Source organism: Pinus tabuliformis, chromosome J (assembly GCF_031772625.1).
Source record: "Pinus tabuliformis cultivar Carrire ecotype Pingquan chromosome J, CPIR1, whole genome shotgun sequence".
Lineage (NCBI taxonomy): Eukaryota > Viridiplantae > Streptophyta > Pinopsida > Pinales > Pinaceae > Pinus > Pinus tabuliformis.
This window is the reverse complement of record NC_142295.1, coordinates 132,049,488-132,075,434: the sequence shown is the minus strand read 5'-3', so window position 1 is coordinate 132,075,434 and position 25,947 is coordinate 132,049,488. Positions and strand designations below refer to the sequence as shown.

The 25,947-nt window shown below is 34.7% G+C and overlaps 1 protein-coding gene across 2 annotated transcripts; it reads right to left on the bottom strand.

Moving 5' to 3' along the window:
• Positions 1 to 23,856: 23,856 nt before the first annotated feature.
• LOC149225972 (uncharacterized) lies at positions 23,857 to 25,692 on the bottom strand. Of its 2 annotated transcripts, none has more exons than XM_089375183.1 (2): positions 24,539 to 25,692; positions 23,857 to 24,354 (listed from the first exon to the last, which is right to left on the bottom strand). In XM_089375183.1, the coding sequence occupies exon 1, from the start codon at positions 25,295 to 25,297 to the stop codon at positions 24,548 to 24,550; it is 750 nt and encodes a 249-aa protein (XP_089231309.1). In that variant the 5' UTR covers positions 25,298 to 25,692; the 3' UTR covers positions 23,857 to 24,354; positions 24,539 to 24,547. The 2 variants fall into 2 exon arrangements, with proteins under 2 accessions (XP_089231309.1, XP_089231308.1); XM_089375182.1 differs by having other exon boundaries at positions 24,518 to 25,690.
• Positions 25,693 to 25,947: the final 255 nt, after the last annotated feature.

Genomic DNA, 25,947 nt, shown 5'->3' with positions numbered 1-25,947 from the left:
ATTTGAGACATGGTTTCAGGGATAATCACATCGAAATTCATTCGTGGAGGGGTTTCAAACCAGCAAGTGTGGTTCATACAAGATGAAGAACCAGAGCTTGGCAACAAAATAAATAGATTAAGATTATTATATTTTTCAGCGTTACTAAAAATATGTAAAATTCGAAATAAATCATGAAAAACATTAACAAAAAGCACAAATCTATAAATTTCTATTATCCAATTTTTTTTGAAAATTTTTCATTCAATATCTTAAGGTTTCAAATTCAAACTTGATAACTATAGTGTATATGGGAAAGAAGGAAATATTGTCGAAATTAATGCTGGTTAGGAAAAACAAATATAAAGTAAACCAATTGTCCTGTGTTTGAGTTTTGGGATGAAGTGAAATATAACACACAGTGCTTTTTTAGCAAAGGAAGTGCTTCATATTTAAGAAATATGCCTTTAACTAAAACATTGAGACTTTCTCTAATATTTTCAAATAAGTTTGATCTTGTTAGATCTAAGACTTTTATGATCCAGAAATTTGATCTCGTATTACCTTGAAGTTCTTAAAATAATTGTGCTTTGATTCCAACTAACTCCATGGCCATGCTTTTGACTCTCGCAACTACAATTAGTACAATAACATTAAGAATTAGTACAATTAGTTGATCTCTTTTCCGGAAATCGCATTTTACCCTCCAAACATTATTGATCTCAGTTGTGTTTTCTTTTACATATAAAGCAAATACGCAGGCATTTTCTTTTAGATCTATCTTTCAGCAATCATAGCTTAAGGTCCAATATTTACAAATGCATTCAGAATGTAGCAGTCGTTTGCAAATATGGAGAGTATACCACTCAAAAGAACCAGATCTCCCAAGTCATTCACAATTTCTTCAAACCACCCATGCAACGCCGAAATGGGACCCCTCTGCAAAAAACCCAGGTCGCAGATTTTTGAAATTTTCCTTTCTTTGATCAGAAAAATGTGTTAGAAATCCACTGCTTTAAAAGCGTTGCGTTTTTTTACCAGAAGTCCATTGATATTGCATTTTCCAGCAATTTCAACTTCTTTCTATCTCTCTTCTAAGTTTGAGTGGAAATTTCTTTGTAATCTACAAACAAGTGCACGAGAATTTCCCCGGTCTGGCTTCTCATATATGACAGGGCCAATTGCCATACCAAAGGAATTTGGGTGCTGGGGAATTTTAGATGTTAGAACTTTTGGATGGGCTTTTATTATATATATATTTATTTTTATTTATTTATTATGGTATGTTTTTTTTTGGTATTGAAAAGGTATCTGGTGGGTTATCATTATTACAAAATACTTTCTTAACAAAGGCGCTGATGAATGGATCAGGACTAGGCATATTGGGATCAAATCTGGGTCTTACATTTGGAACAACTTCAACAAAGTGAAAGACATCTTTCTTTAGAGAGTCAATATGGTCTTTTGGCAAAGAGAATTGTATCATTATTGGCATGGATAGTATTAACGGTGTGGAGGGTGCACATTCATTGTCTGAGGATACTTTGAGGAGATTACACTTTAGGGGTATTTTCCTATTGGATCAAGTTATTTCTCGATGGCATGGCAATTTTCCAGTCTGGAAAATGGCTAGGGAGGTTGGTCTAGATGGTCACGGTGTTGTAGAATGGGAGGCTTACATACAGATTCTCAGTAATGTCAATCTTTGTAGATCTGAGGAGGGGGACCACATCACTTGGGCTGGAAAGTTGCGGTCAAACCTGGTGGAGGTTGCAGACACATACAAGTATCTTATACGTTCTCAATTATCTCTTAGTCATCCATGTTGGTTTTACAAAATCTGGAAATTAGATGTTCCTATTAAGATTATCCTTTACATGTGGCTAGTCTGGCAGAACAAAACACTTACATGGGAAAATATTTGTAAGAGGGGTTTTTGTGGGCCTAGTAGATGCCATATGTGCATCGAATCAAATGAAACTAATGTTCATCTTTTTTCTGGAATGCCCCTCTCACACAGGTACATCCCTCATCCCATACAATACTCGACTGGGTTTTTCGACGAAGCTACCCAAAGGGGCATTTGTCGTTGTGGAGTGTGGCTAAAAATGGATCGAAGTCGACAATATAAGATCTCATGGAACTCTGACACTAATATGACGGCATAAGTCCTGGCCCTTTAGGGGCTTTTGTGGTTTTCCTGAATACTATCGATTGATTCATTACATGTTTATGGGGATTCTAAGGTCCTTATTGATGGGATGTTCGCCAATACAAACTTATTTCCCCCTCACCTCAATGGATGGATATCTTAGATACAACTCCTCCAACGGTCCTTCTCTCTAATCACTTTTTAGCACATCTATAGGGAGTCTAATTTAATTGCAAACACTTTGTCCAAGAAAGGCCTCTCAGACGATGTTGGCCATTTGCACTATGTTCACCTGGAGAATGACATAACCAGACATGTATGATTCTTGTCAAACCATGGGTTGCATGACTATATACTTAAAGACAATAGAACTGAAATAATCCACATTTCTTGTTATGATATAATTATTTCCAATGATAACAAGTTATTTATAATGCACAATTAAGGTTGTCTTTTATAGCATTCATGGACAGTATATCAAACTTGTCAAATCCCAATATGTTTTAGTCATGCAAGATGGATTTGATGATTCAGATGCACAACTTCTTTGCCAATATTGTAGTGAAGTTAGAAAAAAAAATTCCTTTGCAAATTTTAGCTACAACCTTCCTATTCAACTAGGGAGTTTCATCATTAAGTTGAGATATTTGGTGCCTTAAGCTCAACAATTATGCTTAGAAGAAGTTAAGGCATCCCTACAGATTTTTCCTTGTAAGGATTTCCCTTTTGAGCCTTCTCATCATCATGTTTTATCCTATTTGCATGTTACTTTTACTCTAGGGACTCATTTGGATGAACCTTTGGAAAATAATGTTGGTTCCTCCCTACGTAATGAATTACGCGCTCCTCTTGCCCTCTCTCCTATTCCTGTCCCCCTGTTTGATAAACCCTCTAGTCCTCATGTTGATCCTATTCCCTCTAAGACCATTGTTAAGAGTATGGCTCCTATCTTTGTGCCAACACTAGAGGAATTTTGACATCTAAAATGGACCTCCTAAGGAAAATAATAAAATTATAGTTAAAACAATAAAACAAGACTTATGAACCTTTAAAGAAAAAGAAAGAAAACTATTTTTTTATTGTATGTTTGACTTATCTCCTTATAGGTTCTCTCATATTTCAATAATTCCAGATCTAACGAGTACCCACTTTGAATGCTTCCGAGTAGATCTACATTGAAAAAAAATGAAAATATATGAAAAAAGTGTGTTCAACATGTTATTTTCATGTATTTTCAATTTTTTTCATTGTGGGTCTACTTAGAAGTATGTAAAGTGGGTGCTTGAGATTTGAGTGAAAATACAAGGGGATAAGTTGAAAATATGATTAAAAAAAGTAGTTTTCTTCTTTTCCCTCCAAAATATTTTCCCCTGGGATGACATCACCATCTTGAATCCTATTGGGTCTTTTAAAGTTATTTTTGTTAGTACAAATTTTTTTTAGGCCCATTTTTTCCCTCAAAATTCCCCTAATGAGGGTCGTCTTAGTAGTCCACTTCCCCAGAGTGTTTATGCTCTACAACCGTGGATTCAGCTTAATGATGACTCTTCATCTTTGTGGGGTCTAACTTTGGACTGAGTCCTCACAAACCCTATTGGGTATAAATCCCACCTTCTTAAAACCCAACAAAAAGCTATTATTAACCTTAAAAAGGGGAAGCAACCGATAATTTCCATGGCCCTTAAATATATTCAACCATGATTATCCTTTCCTTTAATGCCTAAGGGGTTGGGGTGTCCATAAACAACTTTCCTTCAAGCATCCTAGTATCTCCCACATGCTTGATATCAATCTTATTCAAGAAACCATGGTTGATGGTTCTCATGCCAAGTCAATTTTTGAGCCTTGTTTAAGAAACTGGTCCTTCTCTATGCAAAGATGTGTATGGTATGTCAAGAGGAATTCTCATTGGTTGGACCCCTGAATTTAAGATGCTTTATTATTTGATCTTCAGATCGACTACCTTGATCCATATAAAAGCTTGGGAACTTGGAATTGATATGGAAATCAACGATTCTTCGTTATAATCACTTTTCTAAAAATATGGGGGTTCAACTGATCTGGGGTGTAAGACCCTTTCTGAGGCCACATGTGTTTCCTAGCTAGAATTACCCTCTGTGTTGATGGTTATGTCTCAGATCTGAAGGATCCAGATGTTCCAAGTGTGTTAGCCAATTAACAAAAGTGGATGACCAAATATTATTTCACGCTGCAAGGCAAGGTCCACTCTAGACAAGGCTTGCTAGAGGTGGATCTAGATGATTTGGGATTCAGATCACACTTGAGGTTTGCAACTTCATGAAGTAATGGATTGGGCTTGGTATGGATTACTACACAAGGTCCTGGATGCGGGTCCCATTCCAAATATTGTTTAAGAAACCTTTAATCCACTTATCTAGTCATCCAAGTGTTGCGTTCACTGCACATGCTTTGGTCAAGCCAAATGGCGAAGGGTCAAATCTCATCTCTTGATAGGCTTCCTTGATAGAAAATTTCTTAACTATGGTTATTGATAAACTTACCTTAAACTTTGAATTTGATTTGTATATGTGGTTAACCCTGCTTCCTCTATTTAATGAAGCTAACTCGAACCAAATACGAAGGATTTCAGGGTCTTATGACTAGTTGCAAGGTTCTAGAACTTTGATTTAGGGTTAAACTTGCTCACAAACATGAATTCAAACAATTACAAACATAGAGAGCCACAAAACAAATAAATGATACATAAAGACATGAAAAAAACCCACGAAATTTGATTAATCATGCAAGGAATATTACAATTCTACAAATTTAATATGTCTCCCTATTACTCCAAGGTTCTCTCCTTTTTTCTCTCTCTCGCTACTTCTCTTTGGACACAAATCTTTATATATATATTTTTTAACATAAAAAATAGCTCTCATAACTAAGTTCTAACAAATTGATCTTGTTTTGCTAACAAACTCTTATTTTAGCTAACTCTACCTTTTAAATAGCCCATTAATGACACCTCACTCTAACTACAAATTCTTCTAGATATACTTAGAAAAGATTACAAAATCAAATAAATTAGGTAACCAACTCCCTTGCATGGAAATATAATTTTTACCTAAGGAGGTCAAAGATGAACTTGGCTTGTAGATGCTTCTACATCAAGATGCCTCATTAGGGCTTACATCATTATTTGGCTCAAGTACATACAATTTCAACTTTCATTTTAGGCTAATTTAGCCTCTTTACAAACATATGACCAAGACCATTTTCTTTCCATCATCAAAAACATTATTCAAGATCATTAAACTTCTTAGGGATGCTTTCATGGATTTGCTACATTTGCATCTCAATTTTGAACACATGGTACTATTTATTCTTACCTTGCTTCTTCATTCCTTATTCATTCATTGCTTTCCACATTCTTCATTGTCATTCTCTTTGCTACTCCATTCTTCCTTGTCATCATCTTCTTTCTTCCTGTTTTGGCTACACCATCTTCTTTCTTCATATTGCTTGCATATTTTTGTATCATCTTCCTGTTTCATGGAGTATGATTCTTCATCATTCTTCATTTTGTTTGCTTCATTCATGGAGTGCCTTCTATCTTCATCAATAATCTTCTTGAGTAATTCTTCATTGAAACTTCCACACAATACCTGCATAAAATTGTTTCTTGTAGGAAGGACATTTCCATCCCATAAGACACCTACAATATTATTAATCCATTTGCAATTGCATGCTTACAAAATATGTTTTTTGTTGGGAGTCAAAGGGTAAAAGTCATGTCAAAATCGAAAATTTATTTTTTGCGTCAAAGCTAAAGTTAGAAGTTGAAATTGAGGTTGCAATATAGTTGAGAGTAAGTCAAGTGAGAAAAAGTCGAGTCTAGATGTGGATTGAAATATCTTGATTATGTAATGAAGTCTTTGAAATTGTCAAAGTAAAGTAAAGACGAAGTTGAAAGTGTATTGGAGTCAAGTTAAAACCTTCAAAACAAATTATTGGCTTTAATATCCAACAACACATACATACACACAATTATGAAGCAAGGCATACCAGGAAATTGCATTCATGAAACCCTCAAATGGGAAATTATATCAATTATACCATTCCCATGAGTAATTCTATTTTACAATGGTTCCTTCACATAGCTAGAGGTGACCATAACAACTGTGTTTTTAATTGGACATTTAGTTCAAATGATTTCCATAACTGTATCCACAATATCCCCATGAATCTCTCAACATAGGCTCATCCTTAACTTTTCCCATTTCTCATTCTTATATAGAATTCTAGAATTGGTCTACATCATTATGATTCAATCATATAATTTATGGTTCACAAATAGGAGTTTTTCATTCAATATTGATCCCAACAGGTATGTCCTTTACACTGTCACAAAAGAAAAAGGTCCTAATGCTTTTAAGTTGGACCTCACACATCATCTTGGCATCCATAATGTGGTGAGGATCAACTAATTCAGGTAGTATAATCCAGCTCACATCAGGGGGTTTCACCTTGTTAACCAATATCTTATCACATTTGTTCGTAAAGAGGGTATTAAAATTGTGAAAAATAGATTCGATACGTCATAATTAATTTGAATGGGGAAGGTGGGTGATCCAAATTTATGAATGGAATGAAATGATACAAATATTTATGACCAAAATATATAGATACAGTGAAACTTGACTTTTATTAATAAATGGAAAATGTTGAAACTGTATACATGTAGAATGGAAAAAAAAAACTAGCTCGAATTGTGGTCGCTTATCTCTGTGAAGAGATGTGATGGCCACGCACCTTCTCCAAATTATGTTACAATGAGGCTAAAAGGAAATTTTATTATAAATAAGTAATGATAAACCACAAACATCCAAAAACCTAACCCCAGGAGATGAAGCACCAAAGGATTTTGGGCCTCGAAGGGGTAAGTTGGAATGACAACTTCTCGGGGTCGTAACTTTGGCATACGATCTATGTTTGGTGTGCATGAAAGCCTATTGGAAATGTTTATCTAAGAAGTACATTTTTCTAATGTCAACGTGATTTCCCCAAAAAACACTGTTTAGGGCCTCAAAATAGCTCTAGAAGTTAAGGACATAAAAACTACAAAAAATAGAAAATTGTCAAAATAGAAAAATCTTGTTGTGAGTCAATGGAATAGGTGGGTGGCCACCAATATCCACATGGATCAGTGGGGTACATGGGGGTTTATAGATATTAGGGAGTATAAAAAAAATATTTTGTAGGAATAGGTGATATCTAGTAAAAATAGGGTTTTTTATTAGAAATATGTATCGGGAGTGGGGTTCAACCATGGGGACTTCATTGGGTGAGAAATACCCTACCAAGTGCATTAATATTGGTGGATATATATTGAGGAAAAAATCAAATGATATATTGAGCATATAAAAGGGGGTACAGAGTTTTTATATTGGCAGGTATAAAAAATGGAGCTCAAAGTTAATGAAAAAATATAAAGGGGTATAAAAATTGTTAACGAAAAATTGGATACCTAAAATATCTAGTGAAAGTAGGGGTTTTTTAAATTGGGAAGGTGTATTGGGTTCGTATTGGTAGGGGATTAAATAACATGATTTTTAGAGGTATTTTCCAATATGTATTCAAATTAAGCGTATTGTTTAGTATGCCACGAACACATGTGCTATGCTAGAGGTTCATTGAGTGAATCCCCTATGGGTTCAACAAAAGGATTTTGGGAAGTATTTCTATCTAGTGAAATAAGAAGTATTCTTTAATATCCCATGAATGAACGTTTTATGTCACAAGTTTAGTAAGTGGAGACCACACGCCTCACCTAGAGTAATGCATTAATAGCAAATCCAAAGCACATTATTCTATATTGTCATCGCCCTCTTCCTTAAGATACTCTTCTTTATGTTTGCACCATATCGAGTAGTCATCATAGTATCGCTACGTCATAGTCTACAAAGGCACTTCTCCCACTCAATCCAAGGGGATGTCACAATCAACATTTGAATTGCTCTTTCCCTATCTTTAATAGAAATTTCAAACAATTTCCTCTCAAAAATGAAATTGGTGAAATTTGATGTATCCTAAATATTTTATATTTTTAAAATCTATTTAATAATTTAATACACTTTTATTATTATTATGTATTTTAAAAAAATAATATGTATCAACTACTCATCTACTTCATTAATTTTATTAAAAGCATCTAAGTTTAATTTCTATATCCCTCCCTCGGCTCTTTGGTCTTCATCGACCTTCCTCAAAGGACTTGAAAACATTTATGGAGCACTGGTTTTGTTGTAAATTTAAAAACCCAATTGTTTCTCAAGCATGACAGTTGGCATTAGGCTTCTTCCTCTAGAATTTATGGAAGCAACACAATATATGGATTTTTCATATGAAAAGTAGATCCACCCCAATTTTAAAAGACGCAACCTTATTGAATATCTAAGAAACTATTCTAGCTCTACCGTAGTTCAAGGATGATTGGATAATAGAATATTATGAGCATTCCATTCTGAAGAACCTCAATTTAAATTTGTTGATGTGCATAACTTCTCAACTCCAACGTCCTATCTCAAGCCTCTCTATAGAGAACTTGTATTCCTTGTTGCCTCTTGAATTTTTTTCTCTAATTTTTTTTTTACGGTGCCCCCAAAGGTATCCCTGATGTCGCTGGAGGTGGAGGGATTTTCCGTGATGTCAATGCCATACCCTTACGAATTTATGCATGGTCTTGTGGAGTGGCTACAAACAACTTGGCAGAGTTTATGGTGCTCGAAAGAGATCCTCATATTGCAGTTAGAGAAGGTTACAAACTCCTTCAAGTTCATGATGAGTCACAGGTCGTGATTACTTGTGTTCACAAGTTGTTAGATGGCCAACCTATTTATAAAGTGATGCATATATGACGTCTTTTGGAGGTGGTTTCTAATATTCAACACTTATTAACTAAGTTTGATTATATTGTGCCTCATCATACATGTCAGGATGGAAACTGGGTGGCAGATGCGTTGAAAAATTGGGGCTACCATGAATTGAACTGCACCCTAGATGAAGATTGGATGAGTGCCTTAGGGAAAAAGAGTTTCCAAAATATATATAGGTGAGTGGAGGAAGATAGAGTCTCCATTAAGGGTAGCTTCCTTGATGGGATGATATTTAAAGTGTTTGCAAGGAGTGATTACCACATGATTACTATGCAGATGAAAAGAATGAAGGAATAAGTGGTGCTTGTTGGGGGGCGTGCCACTCCTCACACCTGTCAACCTATAGGCCTCGCGTGGTGCTTACCTAGATCACAAATGAGGGTTAACCAAACCCAATCCTCTCATGATAAATGCCCACCTGGGATCGCAGTATGGGATTCATACGACAATCGGTTAAGTGTTGGGAAGTATATGCTTATCGTGTAGGGATTGGTTATCAAAGGGATGGAGTTTGATAAATATTATTGTGAGATCATTTATGGTCGCCTGTACCAAGGAGGGAATGCGGGCTTCAACTGAGGCATAACACATTACACATATTTTGTGTTTCAACCTTGCATACAATGGAATGAATCGTTTAAATTCTAGTATAGGGTGGTTGTTCCCTTACTGCAATTGCATGAATGTTATGGAAGGGTGGTGGTCTTATATGTTTACGTGGGGTGGCCTTCGTGCTTTCTTACTACTTGCTTTCCTTCGGCATCTGCATCAGCAAATGTCGAGTCGTCGAGGTGGTGTATCTTGTTCCTCTTCCCACCTTCGTAAGCTCTTTGGTTGCGAATCAGTTGCCAATTTCTTTGGTACGGTCCCTCCTGAGGCCAGGGAGGAAATCCTCCTTCTTGAGTCGAAGGAGTTAGGAGAATGTGCTTACTTATCAGATTCATAAATTGGAGGTGCTTCTCTAAAGTGGTTTCGAGATCCAAGCAAGTTTTTGAAGCACAAGCTTTACTTCCTTCATTCTATCACGATGCATCAACAAATGGAAACCCTGATGTGGATGGTCCTCAGGGATAAACAGGTTGATAACTACAAGTTGTTTGCAGGGAAGGCAGACATCAAATGGACCGTGGGGAACATCCGCTACTGTAGAAATATGTTGTTTTAGGTTCCAACATTGAATCAGAGGAGCACAATGACACTCTAGTCACTATCAATGTTATACCACTCAACGTATTTCCTCAAGTTGTCTCTCATCATGGGAAATCCTTGCCCCTATCTTCTGTCATTATCTTAGACTGAAATGGATTTACTGCAACTCTTCTTTTTTGTCGAATGATGCTTAATGGTTGCTAATGGTGGTGGCAAAGCTAGTTATGGTGGTATTTTGATCAATCTCTTTGTTTCTTGTTTCAAGTTAACTTAGTTTTTAGTTTTATGTTGAACTACATTGATTTTGTTTTTTTGCTAAGGGTTAAAGCGTTGTTAAAATTCATACTCTTTTATATGGTCTGTCAGATGTACTCATGTTAGGAAATAATTCACTAGACTTAGGTTTCCATGAAAATATAAGGTACAGCTAGACGAAGTCTCTGTCTCACGAGATTGTTTTCTATGCTAAACAATATAATATTTTTTTTACTAATATAAATATTTTAACAAAAACTTTCCAAAAAAATATTTTATATATAAAATAAAATAATTGTGAACATATATATAAAATGTATAATTTTAACAATTCTCTCTCTACTTGTGTAATTATCTCTTACTTTTTTTCCTTTTGTGTAAGTTACTTTAATTATAAGTTTTATGTTCATATCATATGAAAATACAAAGTTTTAGATATCAACATTCGTCAAAAACTTGTCACATCACACTTTTTCTTTAAATCTGGATTGCTTTAATTGTCGATGTTAATAAAACTATCATGGAAATTTAGGGGGCACTAATTTGAATGCAATGCAATAACATCTTATTAATGTAATGTAAAATGATAAGTGAGTCAAGAGTAACTAATAAGACTGTAAATCAAGATATTAATTTGGTTAATGGTGAATCTAAAATAATATAATTTAATACATTAGTTTGGTTATTAGTGTATCTAAATACAAAAAAATATTTTTTTAATATTTTTATATGTTATATGAAAATTATATAGGTTAAGGTTTTTGAAAGTTTATTTAAAAAGCAAAGTTTGAAGTCATTAGCAGAAACATCCATTATGAACTTAACAATGTTATACGTAGAAAGTTCGGAGGATAATAATATTTTTCCAAATTACCTAGTAAGCTAAACATAAGTGATAAGTTATTTTAGATGTTACCATGGTTCTAATTAGATATGCTACAATGCCACAATAGTTGCGATAGTGATCATTTTAATGAGCCATTGAGGAACACATATATTTTTGGAACACATATTTTTGGAATTTTTTAAGGCAACAAAATGCCCTAAATCTGAGTGATTTCTATTTTTAAGAACTTTTGGAGTTGTCATTAAAAAAAATAGTGGAAATCTCTCTTCAATCTTATCCACAAAATGATAAGTATCCCAACAAAAAATGGAAATTTCTCTTCAATCTTATCCACAAAATGATAAGTATTCCAAACAAAATGATAAGTATCCCAACAAAAAAATGGAAATTTCTCTTCAATCTTATCCACAAAATGATAAGTATCCTAACTTTGTTGGTAGACAAAAACTTTATCTCAATTTAGAGATAAAGGTGCATATTACTTATTTAATTAAATCCTTTATTACTCCCAAATTTACATATTTTGTATAGGGCTATGAAACTATAAATTAATTTACTTTGATCTTGAATATTATGTTTGTTTTGTTAGAGACACTGTTATTATTTTATTTTATGTTGTAGTCTTCACAATAGTGCTTAATAGGCCAATACTATTATTGAAAAATGGCTTCATGAAATTTTCTCCAAGTTTTATAGGGGTTGCCTTTATGTTCATATTATTCAGGTGGCTAGTGTCATAATTGTTGGTTGTGGAGCCTAATTATTTTCCTAATTTAGAGCTCTTATTTGAGTTGCATTTGGATACCAGTTCTTGATGGAGGGTGTGTAGAGGTTTGCCCCCTCCCCCCAAAGTTATGTCACAAGGGGGTCGAGGAGGGGGGAAAGTTGGGAGGGAGGAAACATTAATTTTTCGAGCCACCCCTAGTGGGGGTTCAAGGGAAGCACTACAAAGAGAATTCTTTTGAAAAAATGCCTTGTAAAATATTGTAATTTCATAGTCAATCTAGACCATTCAACATTAGGCCACAAATCTGATTGTAGAATTTATTTTGGGGCCTTTTTTTCTTTAGAAAGCAACCCTCTTTTTTATGAGGGCATTTTATTATGGTTGTATATTGTGAGAGAGTGCTATGGCTGAGAGAGGATATTATGAGAGAGTGAAGAGGAGGTTTTAGAAGATGTGTTGTAGGTTTTGTCCTTTCATTTTCATAGACATAATAAAGGAATGACTCGTTTTTTCTCCATGGACATGGCCCATATTGGTTGAACCACATATATCTATGTCTCTTATATATTGTGTTCTTTTATGTTCTATTTTCATATTCATTTTGATTTTTTATCACTCCATAATCCTATTCATAACAATAATCAAAGTAAGGTTGGCACAATTTTTTATGTTGTGAAAGCTACGATCTTATATTGGTTGGTAACACAATGCAACTCACGCAATGATGAAGTAAACCTCAATCTTCTCCAATTGTCAATCCAAAACCTCTACATCAATCTTGTCTTGAAATTTTTGGATATCAACATTGACTAGAATCTTTAATAAGTTGTGTCCCCCAAATAACCCACATCCAAACATCCCATGTATCCTAAGCGTAGTTGTGGGTGAAAATTACTTCATAATATGGAAATTCTAGGCATATTTCTCTTCTTAATGTTGTTTCCTAAGTCACTAAGCTCGACAAATTTTAACTTTGAAATTCAAAATTCCCCCAACCTAAAATCACATCAAATTGTTCATTTAAATTTGTTGAAAAATTCAACTAAACCCAAACGTGAACCTAAAAATAATATTTAAATAGATTCAACAAGGGTTTAATCCTATTTAAAATTTGTTTGTTTAAATTCATCGTCAAAATTCAAATTAAACACAAATACAAACCTAAAATTAATTTTCTAATGAGTTCAACGAGGGTTTAATCAATTTTTGTTAAATAAAGACATCAATTCTTAAAGCCTTCTTTATGTGTAGCTCAAATTGAAACATAGATATACGTAAAAAAATATTATTTGCATAAATTAAAAGATTTTTAATAAGCATGATTTAAATTAATATAAATTATTTATTTATAGCAAAAGTTATATAATATATAAATCTTAATATAGTTATATATTAAAAAAAATACACATAATAATTTAAAATTTTATATACTCATAATTTAATTTAATTTATTTGTTTCTTTATTAATATTTAATAATATATAAATTTTAAAGAGGGATAAGTGCTCTGGGGTTTTCTACGCAAGAGTAAGAATCCAAGTCACTTGGTTTTTTTCTAGTCTCGCCAATGAAGGGGCTCGGTGGTTAGACCTTAGTCTCCACAACCCCGTCTTCCTTTTCTACTTTTTGTCACTTCGGTTCAACGATGCTTCTCTTGTTATCGTTGCTTTTGTTTCCCTAATGTCGCCTTCAGAGGGGAGATGCTCTACGTTTTTCCATTTGCTACCTCTTGTAGTGGTGCTCAAGGTCCATTTTTTGAGGTTTCGTGGCTTCCAACCTAACGCTTTTGTTTTGTTTCCTCCTAGTTGCATGTGGGGAGTTAAGGGAGAAATTTTTTTGGTGTCCTCCATGCTACTATGAACTTTGGTTCGTGCTTCCTTCAAGCTGAGAAATGTGGTTGGTGGTGGGCTTAGTCATTTTTCCCTGGATAGTCACTGTCATTAATGTTTCTCTAGTGCAATTTCGTACGAGGTTTGTTGTGGTTTTTGTGGACCCTCTGCCTGTTTTTGCTACAAAGGCCTGCTCTAGGCATGTTTTTTTGGGCCTATCTTGGACGGCCTATGCCCAAATTTTAGCTAGTTTTTTGTCCAATATCTTGTTTGCTAAGTTTTCTGGCTTTTAATTTTACACCCTTTAGGGTTTTATCGGCAAACCTACATGCTCATTTTTTCCTTGCCACTATAAGATCTGAGTGGATCTTAGTGAATGCACTCTTCATATGCATATATAAAATATATTGCTCTTATATTCTTGAATAAAAATACAATTTTTTTTGAGAAAAAATATATAAATTTTAATATATTTATAAAATGAAATTATATAAATAAATAAATATATAATTAATATTATAATTATTTGATATTTTTATTACGTTATGAATTGAAAATGGTCAAATTTGAACTTAAAATGGTCAAAGGATCTTTATGATAGATAGAACCATACCACGAAGAAAAGAAGACAGAGTTTAAGAAGTCGGGACTTGCGAGTTGAATGACGTGCTTCCAGTAATATAATTTTATTGGAATATTCAATGCCATTATCATTGAAAGATTACTGTGTATTAAGAGTATAATTTTTCTCTAATAGACTTTTGTTAGTCTTTAGGAAAAAAAATTAATAATTACACAGGTGAGAAAGCCTAAAATTATAGCAGAGGAGTTTGACATTAAAAAACAAAAAAACATAAACTATAATCTTATTCCAAGATATAAGATAATTGAAAAAAATCCAAAAAAATAATAATAATAAATATTAAAATATATATATATATATATATATAACACTTTAAAAGGTATTAATAAAAAATACATAATAATAAATTAATAATAAAGTAAATGTTTTGTATAACATATTTTTAATATAAAGAATGATTAATTAACATTATTAAAAAATGGGGATGATTGTTATTAAAAATGAATAATATTATAAACTAAGTTATAATCGTTAATAAAAATAGAAAGAATCATCATTTTTATTTGTAAGTGTAAATATTAATTGTTATTGGAAATGGATAATATCATAGTCTAAGTTTATGGATAATAATTGTTATTGGAAATTGATTTAAAATTTTCAATGTTTATAGTTGCAAATTATATTACATATATTTCCAATTTTTTCATAACATCAATAAGAATATGTATGATGACTATGTTTGTGTTTTGCATTTTGTATTTTGTATGTTGAATCCTAAAGAAGATTGTGAGACTATATCTCGATAGTTTAATAAATAGTTTGAGTTGTCATTTTACTAACATGGGTTAAGAAAATGTACACTGACCTATGGAACTCCAGCAATTGCATCCCAAGATTCTTGTATTTAGTGAGGACATATATGCCACATTGCCTTATGAATATTCCACCTTGGATATCATTCACATTCTATAAAAGTGCTTGAATATAGAGAATTTTCGTTCAGTAGAAAAACATGATAAATTTCTGCATGCATGGTTCACCCAATCAACCTCTCAAAAAACATGGAGGATTTATTCTTCATAGGCCACGCTCTACAAAGACACTACTTACTGACAAATATTGACGGGGATAAGTTAATAGGATATGAAGTAAAAGAAGAATTTCGACCATAATGAATACTAGTTCTTATATTTTCAGAAACAATTACTACTGAGCTTTATTTGATTGTACCTCTAATGAACTTGGCCCTTCTTTCACTGCAGTTATAGGATGTTCGACGGGATTAAACAATTTTATTAACATATTTCTATCAGACTTGAGAGAATCTCCATTAGAAAGAGTTAATTCACTTTGTTGATGAGCATAAGGAGGAGGATTGATATTGGGTACATGCTTTTTCTCATTAAACTAGACAACAATTGACTGATCAGTAGGATTGGAAACTATAATGAAGACTTTCATCATTTACAGAAGACGATAATTGTCCACTCCTTTCGCATCTTCCTACATTTGTCATCACCATCATATATTCCATTCAATAAAATATAAACAACCCAATCATAGAGACAAACATTTAGATTGATAGTGATCACGAAATGGAGTTGTCATCTTCTCTATGTCTCTTTTTCCATTATATGAACTGCCCTCGTGATTGTTCATTAAAAACAATCATTGCCATAATAAAGAGATTATCAAACTAATTAATTATGCACCGGACTCTTATTTCTTAATAAATTTCATATTACCATGAATCAAACCCAAAAATAAAAACCGATCTCATCATAAACACTTACTCTTTTTCTTGAATACTAAATAATCTGAATTGATCGTGAACCACTCATGCAACTATCCAAGCATATAATGAAGGTATTGTTTATATAAACAGTAATATTATGTGGTCACATGTGCCAAAATCCTTGCAAGTTTAAATCCCCTAGTGAATTGACAAAGATACTATCACACAAATATGAGGAAACATCTTTGAAGTTTCTCTATTTTTTTATTTATTTTTAAATATCAAACCTATGAAAAAAAAAACACATCTTTGAAATTAATTTGGAGAGTTTCTTTCAGGAAATATTGAACAAAACCGCGTTCAATATTGTATGAAAGGTGGAGAACGAAGAATTTATAAAGGTATCACAACCTTCTTGTCAAAATGGATTACAGAGGGTTCATGAAAATTTTTAAACGAAGTTCAAAAATACAAAAATATTACACATGTAATGGAGTTTTTTTTTTTTTTTTTTTAAAGTGAAGAAAAATGTTGCACAGATTTTGTAAGAAAAGTTCACTTAAAATTCCTTGAGCATATTTAGAATATTTTGAAAGTTTGATCATTAAAATTTTCAAAGTTATATAGACTAAGTGGTATAAAATAAGAAATGGTTAAATTCATGTGATTGATATAAAATAATGATTATAGTTTATCTTCGTATTTTGTAATCTATTATTTTACATGTTTTTCAAGAGATTGCACATCTTAAATGTATTTTTATTTTAAGTAGAAACAAATATATTACATAAATAAATAAAGAAAATAGGTTTTAGGTGGAAACATAAGAAACAATAAGTGAGAAAATATTAAAGAGAAGCAGCAAAAATATATAGACAATCAAATGAAAAAACAAAGCAACAAAGAGAAAAGAATTTGAATTTCTTAGTAGTAAAACTCAAGATATGAAAAGAACACAAAAAGAAATAGTGCTCTTCACAAAAGTTCAAATAAATCAAGATAACATTCTAAAATTCCTCACTTTATATTATTTGATGTAATTAATGTAAAAATGATGGTATTGATGGTATAATGGACTTGGTCTTATGTTAGCATTAGAGATTAGAAAAAATTAGAAGGGAAAATTAGCATGTGAAATGCCTGAAAATTTTATCATTCTTGAGTCAAGTCATGATGATGTAATTAGGCATATGGTTGTAAAACATGTTAAAGAAACCATGCCTTATTTGTGATTTTGTTAAAGATTTTGTAAAGCATAGACAATATAATTTAACCCCACATTTCATAGTAGGATATTTAACAAACCATTTCCATGTATGCATGTTCCATGGCACCTTACTCACCATGATGATAAATTTCTTATCCCAAAGATAGTAGATATGCTATCATGTTAAGGAATAAACCACTTAGATGGGTATGTGGGTGATTAGGAGTACCAAGTTTCTAGCTTGATGATGAATTGAAGTCATTGACAATACACTATGACATTAAAGGGTGATGAAAGAATATATTGAGTTGAGCATGAGATAAATTCAGGATCAAGTTTTTCTTCTTCTTCTTCTTCTTCTTCTTCTTTTTTGTAAGCTTGGCAGTACTTCCTTTTTCTATTAATCATATATAGGCAGGTAACAAAAAATATGTTTGGTGGCCTCAACCTGCCCGAGGGAAACCAGGTCTGTTGGCCATCAATCAGCATCATATGCCGTCCAAAATTTAAACAATTTGAGAATATCCATCCATGCTAAATATGTTATTGTATCTACTATATGTTTAATCCTTCTACTATCAAAGTAAATGTTATATGACCAGTTCATCATAAAAAACAAAAAACATTTCGTTGTGCTACTCTACTTCAGTCATCAGATGACTCAATAGGGGTCAGGTCCTTAGCACTCGACCCGGGCACTTCATTCTGCAGCAAGCTTTGAATTTGTTTCTCAACTCGGCCAAAATAGACATTCTGGTGATATTGTTGTACCTGCACAGCTTGAATCTCTCTTTGGATGTCCTTTAGGCTTGGATCCTCTTGTTTTGCTTGCGATGGTTCTCCCAAATCCTTGTTTGTTGTCATGGCTCTGGCCAGCAGGTTCTTCATTACCCAGTAAAGCTAGATTGCCTATCTAAATAGTGTTTTCCAGCCTTGGGTGTGTCCCGTATCTATGAGTAGGGGGTCCCATTACTCCGTTGGAAGCGGTTTTGTCGATGCCTTGGAATTTAGCTCTGCCTTCCATGTTGAAATTATGGCTTTAACTTGTGTTGGAGTTCCTCCATGGTATGCATGCATGAGGTTCTACATGTTTTCCTCTCTAGTTTTCCTGCCCCTCTTTCGTTGGGTCTTGCTGGTCGAAGCCACCGGTAGTTTATTTTTCTTTTATGTATGTTTCCAAGCACAGTGACCCCCTTTTCTTCCCGGCCCTACTTCTGCTTTCACCATTTTGTTTTACTTCTGAATCTCTTCTAGCCACTGCTCCTCTCTAATTCTTTCCTACTCTCGGTATCGAAGTGTCGGAGTCAGAAGGGGAGGATAATTAAATAAACCTATAAGAGTAGCATAAGTACAAACATTATGACCAAACCAAATTTCATTCTTGGCCTTCCACCATTCCATGTTAAGCACCATTACAAAATCTCGAATTCGACTTTGAGGAAGATGACCCAAATTCCCCCAGCCCCTTCTCGTCTTTCCTTCATTCTCACTGTGCGCAACAATAAGTGATACTCTTCTCTCAACCACTTAATTCTTTCCTTGGAGTAGCTGGCCCACTGGGTTCCAGGCTTAGAATCCCGAACACCCAGGTTGACGGACAAGTAAGGTTTGGGGAAATCAAGACAAAGTGTAGGAGTTTGGCTCTGTTCTATCTGAAATTCCAAGTCCGCTGAGGTTTGGAGCCCCCGGTTCAACCCTCCTACCCCTTAGGTTATTGAAGCTACCCTGCATCTCGACTTGAGTTGGATTGGCTGTGAGAATGGTGAATAATATACCCAAAACTCTCCCCCAATCAATCCTACAACCCTCTACCTAGCCATCCTGCCAATTCCACCAGATTGTATTCGCAATGGCAAAATTACCAGCCACACCAGGGTTCCAGTCCCCCATCTCCCAATTATTTCCCCTCTACTCCTCTGGTTTACCTGGGACCCAAGCTGTGACCGGTTGGTCGAGCTTTCCAAATTTGTGGTACCCCAACACCCCCTGCCTTCCCCATAGGTCTGGAGGTCTCTCAAGAACCAGACTAAGCCAAGTTGGACGAACAATTGTGCATTGCAAATCCCATACCCCCCTCACATCCCTCGCTGGTTCTAGAGATTGCCAGATGCTCGCGGGTCCTCAGGGGAGCCTCGACCCCTTCTATATCCCAATCTTCGGGTTTCAACGATGGCCATTGCAAATTTCACTACCTAGGGGCCAAAAAACACTCCTAACCCTCCATGGATCCCCTTATTCCCCAATAGTCTACCATACATTGCAGAAAGTAAAAACCAGACATCAACAACAGAAGACTGAGCCAAATTTCTTTCGAAACATTCGAAACCACCACCATTCGATGCTAGACCAGCCTCCATTCTTGCAACAATGACTCCATATCAAGACTAAGGTAGGCCTGAATTACATACCAGTCTCCTTCTGAGTCGTTGAAGGCATTTTCCAGGTGGAGGCAACAATCCCTTCTTCCAGAGGTCAGGTTCTCCCCCCGGCTTCCAATCTCGTCGCCTACTACTCGTTTCCTCCTCAGACATTGCATGCATGCAATGCCTACCTTCACCACCTTTCCTCCTCGATTACCTGCCGACCCACCCTTTTGTTTTCATGAGGCAATCGCCACTTGCCTTTCTCTCCTGGTTCCTCCTGTGGTGCTTGTGTGGGGTCATTGGATGGGCTGCCCACTTACCCTATCTACTTGTCCTTCAAGCATGTCCATGATCCAACTCCAGATCTCCTCTCCCATCACATCCCAATCGGGGGCCTTGTCTTCCTTTCCTGTCCTTTTCCATGATCTCCCTTAGAGTGCTCAGTGCTTCTACCTGGTTTGTCTCGTTCCCGGGGATGTCCAGGTTATTTCCCGGATTACCACAACCACAATTTGCTAGGAAATATGTTGTTGCAATCCCTGAACGATGAACATGTGTCAAGATAAGGTATGCTATCTCTTTAATGAGGACTCCTATTTCCTGGACTAATCTTGATGTTCTCGAAATCTTGCTTATTTTTTCCCAATGGGTACCTTGCTGGAGCTTTTTCACAATATCTATCACTAATGTAGAATCTCCTTCCACCACCACCTTCTGAAATCTTTCTCTTCTTGCAATTTCCAATCCATGTTTGAGTGCATTGAATTTTTCCTCATTGTTTCTCATGATTCCACAGTCAATTGCAAACAAACGGATTGCTTGACCATGGTGGTCTCTGAATATACCTCCAAATCCGGCTTCACCAGGGTTTCCTTTAGAAGCTCCATCAAAGTTTAATTTTATGAAGTCCTCAGGAGGGTATGTGAAGTATGATAAGGATTGAGTGGGGGGAGTTTTTTGTTTCTAGGAGCTTGGCATCAACATTTGCAGGATCAGATTGAGCATTTCCAAAATTCAGCTCTCTTGGGGTGTTGTTACCCAGTCCTTTGGATACCATTTCTCTACCAAAATGGTTTCACATATGTTTTGGTTGATAATCTTCCATACTTCTGCTACTGTCTTTTTTCGTCTTTGAAAACCCTTCGGTTTCTTTCTTTCCACACCGCCCTCAAGAGAAATCCTAAAGAGATTTTCTAGGCTCGATTGAGGATGGGGCTCTTATAGATTTTATTCCTCCAATTTGCCATTGTTATTTTTGTGCTTGAGCCATCTCGATCTCAATGACCAAAGAGGATTTTGTGATTCTTCCCTAGATGGTTACTATAGATGCATGAGTTCAGTAGATGCTCCATCGTTTCCATTTGGGCCTCACACATACAACAAATTGAAGGACCCTGAACCCCTCTTTTCTGTAGTTAGTCCCATGTGAGAGCTCGACCATGGAGAACCAACTAGAGGAAAAAATCTACCTTCGTCCATAACTGTCCCTTCCATATCCTTCCCCAGGTGGGTAAACATTGCTACTGTTGGTGTTCTTCTTTCAGGTAGTAGCCCTCCTATATTGTAAACATGTTTTTAATTATATATCCCCACCTAATGATGTTCGATCCTTCGGATATCGTTATTCTTCTAGAATTGACCTCTTTATCATATGTTGTCCATTGGGGAGAATCTGGTGTTGTTGGCCAGTGATGTCTCCTTTTCCACTCTCTCCATGTTGATCTATCATCCACTTCCTATAATTTATTCACATTCTAGTTTGTTGGTCGATTGTATATAGGAAAATCTCCGCTAGCTCTTGTCAACTAAAGAGTTTTTCCCTCTGCTAACATTCATCTTGCCAAAACCTAGCCTTATCCCCTCCCCTAATCTCCCAGAAGCTATGGTTACTAATCAGGTCTTTGTTTTCTGCTGCCAAGTTCCATATGGTCGATCCCCTTGCATTCTCCTGAGTTCTCGGTCTTCCTTCTGTCATCCTATACATTCTGTATTTCCTCTCCCAAATTTCTTTCCATAAGTCATTTCCTCCTTGTATCCATCTCCACCAAAGTTTTGCCCACATAACCTGGTTGAGAGTGTAAGGGTCCCTAAGGCCTAGACCCCCTGCTAGTATGGGCTTAGTTAACCAATTGCAAGAGAGGAGAGTCCATTTCTTGGTTGTTTGAGGTCCTTGCCATAGGAATTTTTTAAAGATATTTGTCATGTCATTGCATATTGTTTTGGGTGTTGCTAGACCTGAAAGCTGGGATTGCACACTGTTTTGGATTGCACCACCTTTAGAAGGATGACTCTGCTTGCCATGTTAAGGGCTTGAAAGGTCCAGTTTTGTAGGTGACCTTGAATACGATCCAAGGATCAAGTTTCTCTTTTATTTAAAAGGGGGAGTTGAAATTTTTGATCCATGAATTGTTGAAATACCATGTGCAAGAAAAGGTTTCCTATAGAATTTGTGGATGCAATGGCTAACGACCTCTATATTTAGGTGGATGTTGAATTTTTTATATGGCCATTGATGTTTTTATGATATGGGTACAAATTCAATTGAAAGAGAATCTAAAATTAATGTTGGAGAAAATAGGAAGATGAAGATTGGATTAGTTTAAAAGACCACAAAAGAAGAAGACGAGAATGTAGAATATTGAATATTAAATTCAAAAAAAAATCATTAAGAAGGAATATGAAGGAATAACTTATACTCGCTATTATTAATGTCTTATCTACATGGTTGGATAAATGTCATGCAATGTGTAATATAGTAGACTATGCATACATGCCTTAAGGAAAAACAAATAATAAGGACAATGATTTAAGTTAGGGGTGAGTTAGGGGCATTGTTATCATAACATTATAATTTCTCCAATATAAACCTTCAATGTTCATTGCATATATGTGTATTTACATGATTTTATAGTGATTCCTCCTTTTAGGAACTTGTAGAGCCATTGTTAAGCACAATTTTTAATGGGAACTTTCTCTTCAAACTTGTCTACAAAGTGATAAGTATTCCAACATTGTTGGTGGGCAAGAACTTTATCTCTAGATTTAGAGATGAGGATGCAAATCACTTAGGTGCTTGAGTACTTTATTATGTTCAAATATGCATGCTTGATAGAGGACCATCAAACTATAAAATTAATTTTTGTAATTTTGAATATTGTGTTTGGGTTGTTAAGGAAATTACTACCATTTTATGTTATAGTCTTCATAATAGTACTTAATAGGTAAAACTATGACTAAGTAATGTCTTCATTAAATTTGCCTCAAGTTTTATAGGGCTCACCCTTGTCTTCCTACTGTTTATGTGGCTAGTGTCATTATCAAAGTATGGTCAACACAAATTTCATTGTTGCAAAAGCTACAACCTTATCTTGGTTGGTAACACAATTAATGGAACGATAACATAAGCTTTTATCTTCTAAAACCATCAATCCAAGACATCTACATCAATGTTGCCTTGGATGTCAATGGTGACTAGAGCCTTTAATAGGTTGTGTCCCCCCAATAATCCATATAACCCATCCATGTTCAGACACCTCAATATCGTAGGTGTAATTGTGAGTGCAAACTATTTCAAAAATATGCAAATCGCTGGCATATATCTCTTCTTGATGTTGTTCTATTATGTCTTCAACAATATAACATTGAAAAATTCATTCAAATAAAGAATATGGTAGTGTTACCTTTAGCATAGGAAGGTTTATGAAGGTCTACAAAACAACGTGTGAGTTGAATAGTATGCTTCTTGTAATCCAATTTTATGGTAATATTCAAGACATGTATCATAAAAAGGTACTTTGTCCTAATCAATAAAGCATAAATTTTCTTTAATACAATTTATGTACTAGCTCTAGAACATAAAAATAAACAATTACAAATTTAAGAAGATCTAAAATTATAATAAAAATATTTCACATAAAACCTATAATCTTATTCAATAATATAAAATAACTAAAAAAACTACCATAAATATTAGAATCTAATCTATTTTATTAAAATCTACTTTAGAAGGAAAACTAAAAATCATAATTATAAATACTAAAACCTACTTTAATGATAGAAGAAAAACAAAAAAAAATCATAATTATAAAAACTAAAACCTACTTTAAATATACAAATATGTTTTCAGTAATAATATCTTAAATATTTTATTTATTATTAATATAATACATTGAGAGTATAAAAATATTAAACATATTGCATAAATAATTATTATTATAATTTCCAGTGGAAATGAATGGAATCATAACTACCACCATTTATAGTTGCAACTTACATCATACATAATTCCATCCATTTCATGATACCCTTCATAACATCATCAAGCTTATGCATGATGAATATGTTTCCTAAAGCCTATTGTGAGGGGCTGTCTCAGGGGTATAATTAATAGTTTGAGTTGTCATCTTGGTAACCTGAGTTAAGAAAATGTACACTGAACCATTGCATCCCATGATTCTTTTATAATTACAGAGAAGATTTGATGATGGCATATGTGTCCTAATGCCTTATGAATATTTCACCTTGAATATCATTCATATTCCATAAAGGCACTTGAATATAGAGAATTCTCATTCAATAGGAAAGCATGATAAATTTCTTCCTGCATAGGTCACCCTCTGCAACGATCAACCTGTCAAAAAACATGAAGGATTTATTCTTCATGCATAAACCACCCTCTGCAAAGACACTGCTTGCATCTTCTTAATGAACCTTCATTTCTACACTAGTAAATATTAACAGGAATAAGTTAATAGAATAGGAAGTAAAAGATGAATTCAAACAATAATGAATACCAGTATATTTGAAACAATTACTTCTGAGCTTTAATTGATTGTAACTGATGAACTCGGCCCTTCTTTCAGTGCAGTTACAGGATTATCCACAGGATTAAAACTCTCATCTGTTAACATCTTTCTGTCAGAACTCGGCCCTTCTTTCAGTGCAGTTACAAGATTATCCACAGGATTAAAACTCTCATCTGTTAACATCTTTCTGTCAGAACTCGGCCCTTCTTTCAGTGCAGTTACAAGATTATCCACAGGATTAAAACTCTCATCTGTTAACATCTTTCTGTCAGAACTCAGAGAAACTCCATTAGAAAGAGTTAATTCACCTTGCTGGTGATCATGAGGAGGAGAGGGGCTGATTTTGGGTATATGTTGTTTCTCAGGACATTGGACAGCAATTGGCTGATCAGTAGGATTAGTAGCTACAATCTCATCCTGCAGATTAGAAAGAGTTAATTCACCTTGCTGGTAATCATGAGGAGGAGGGGAACTGATTTTGGGTATATGTTGTTTCTCAGGACATTGGACAGCAATTGGCTGATCAGTAGGATTAGTAGCTACAATCTCATCCTGCAGACTTTTCATCATTTGCACTAGACTATCACTGTCCACCCCTTGATCATCTTCCTGGATTTTACCATCATCATCATCTATTCCATTCAGTAGCATATAGGCAGCCCAATCACAGAGGCGTTTGGATTCATATTGATCATGATATGGAGCTGCCATCTCCTCTCTGGTTCTCTTTCCATTATCTGAACTGCCTTCATGAGTGCTTGTTGCCATAATAAGAAGATTATCAAACTAATCAATTCTGCACCAGACTCTTACTTCTCATATACTTCAGGGCTCCCATGCATCAAACCCAAAAATAAAAATTGATCTCAAAGTAGGCACTCACCATTTTTCTTCAATGTTGAATGATCTGAGCTGATCAAGAACTGCTCATGCAACTATCCAGGCTTATAATTAGGCCATTGTTCATATTTATACTGTAAGTTTATGTTGTTACATGTATCCACGTCCCTGCCATTAAGTACACCAGTCAATACACCAGTCAAGGAAATGGGTTGACAAAGATACCCTTCACACAGAGTATGAGGAAACATCTTTGAAGTTGCTCTCAAGATTTTTATTTTTACAGGAAACATCTGTGAAATTCCTCTCTAGAATTTCTCTGAGTTAAATATTGTACAGAGCCACTTTAATATTGCAAGGGCATGTCAATATCGAAAAATTCAGTACAGATGCATTAATAATGGTACCCAACCCTGTTTTCAGAATTGATTGCAGAAGGTTCCCAGAAGCAGCCAAGGAATCATGGAGTCAAGCAAACGCGTTGGGCCCTTTTCAGGAGAAGATTGTGGGTGTGGTCCATTCCTTTGTCGTGACGATAACGTTCATTGAAAACCCTGATGTCTTCACCTTTATCGTTG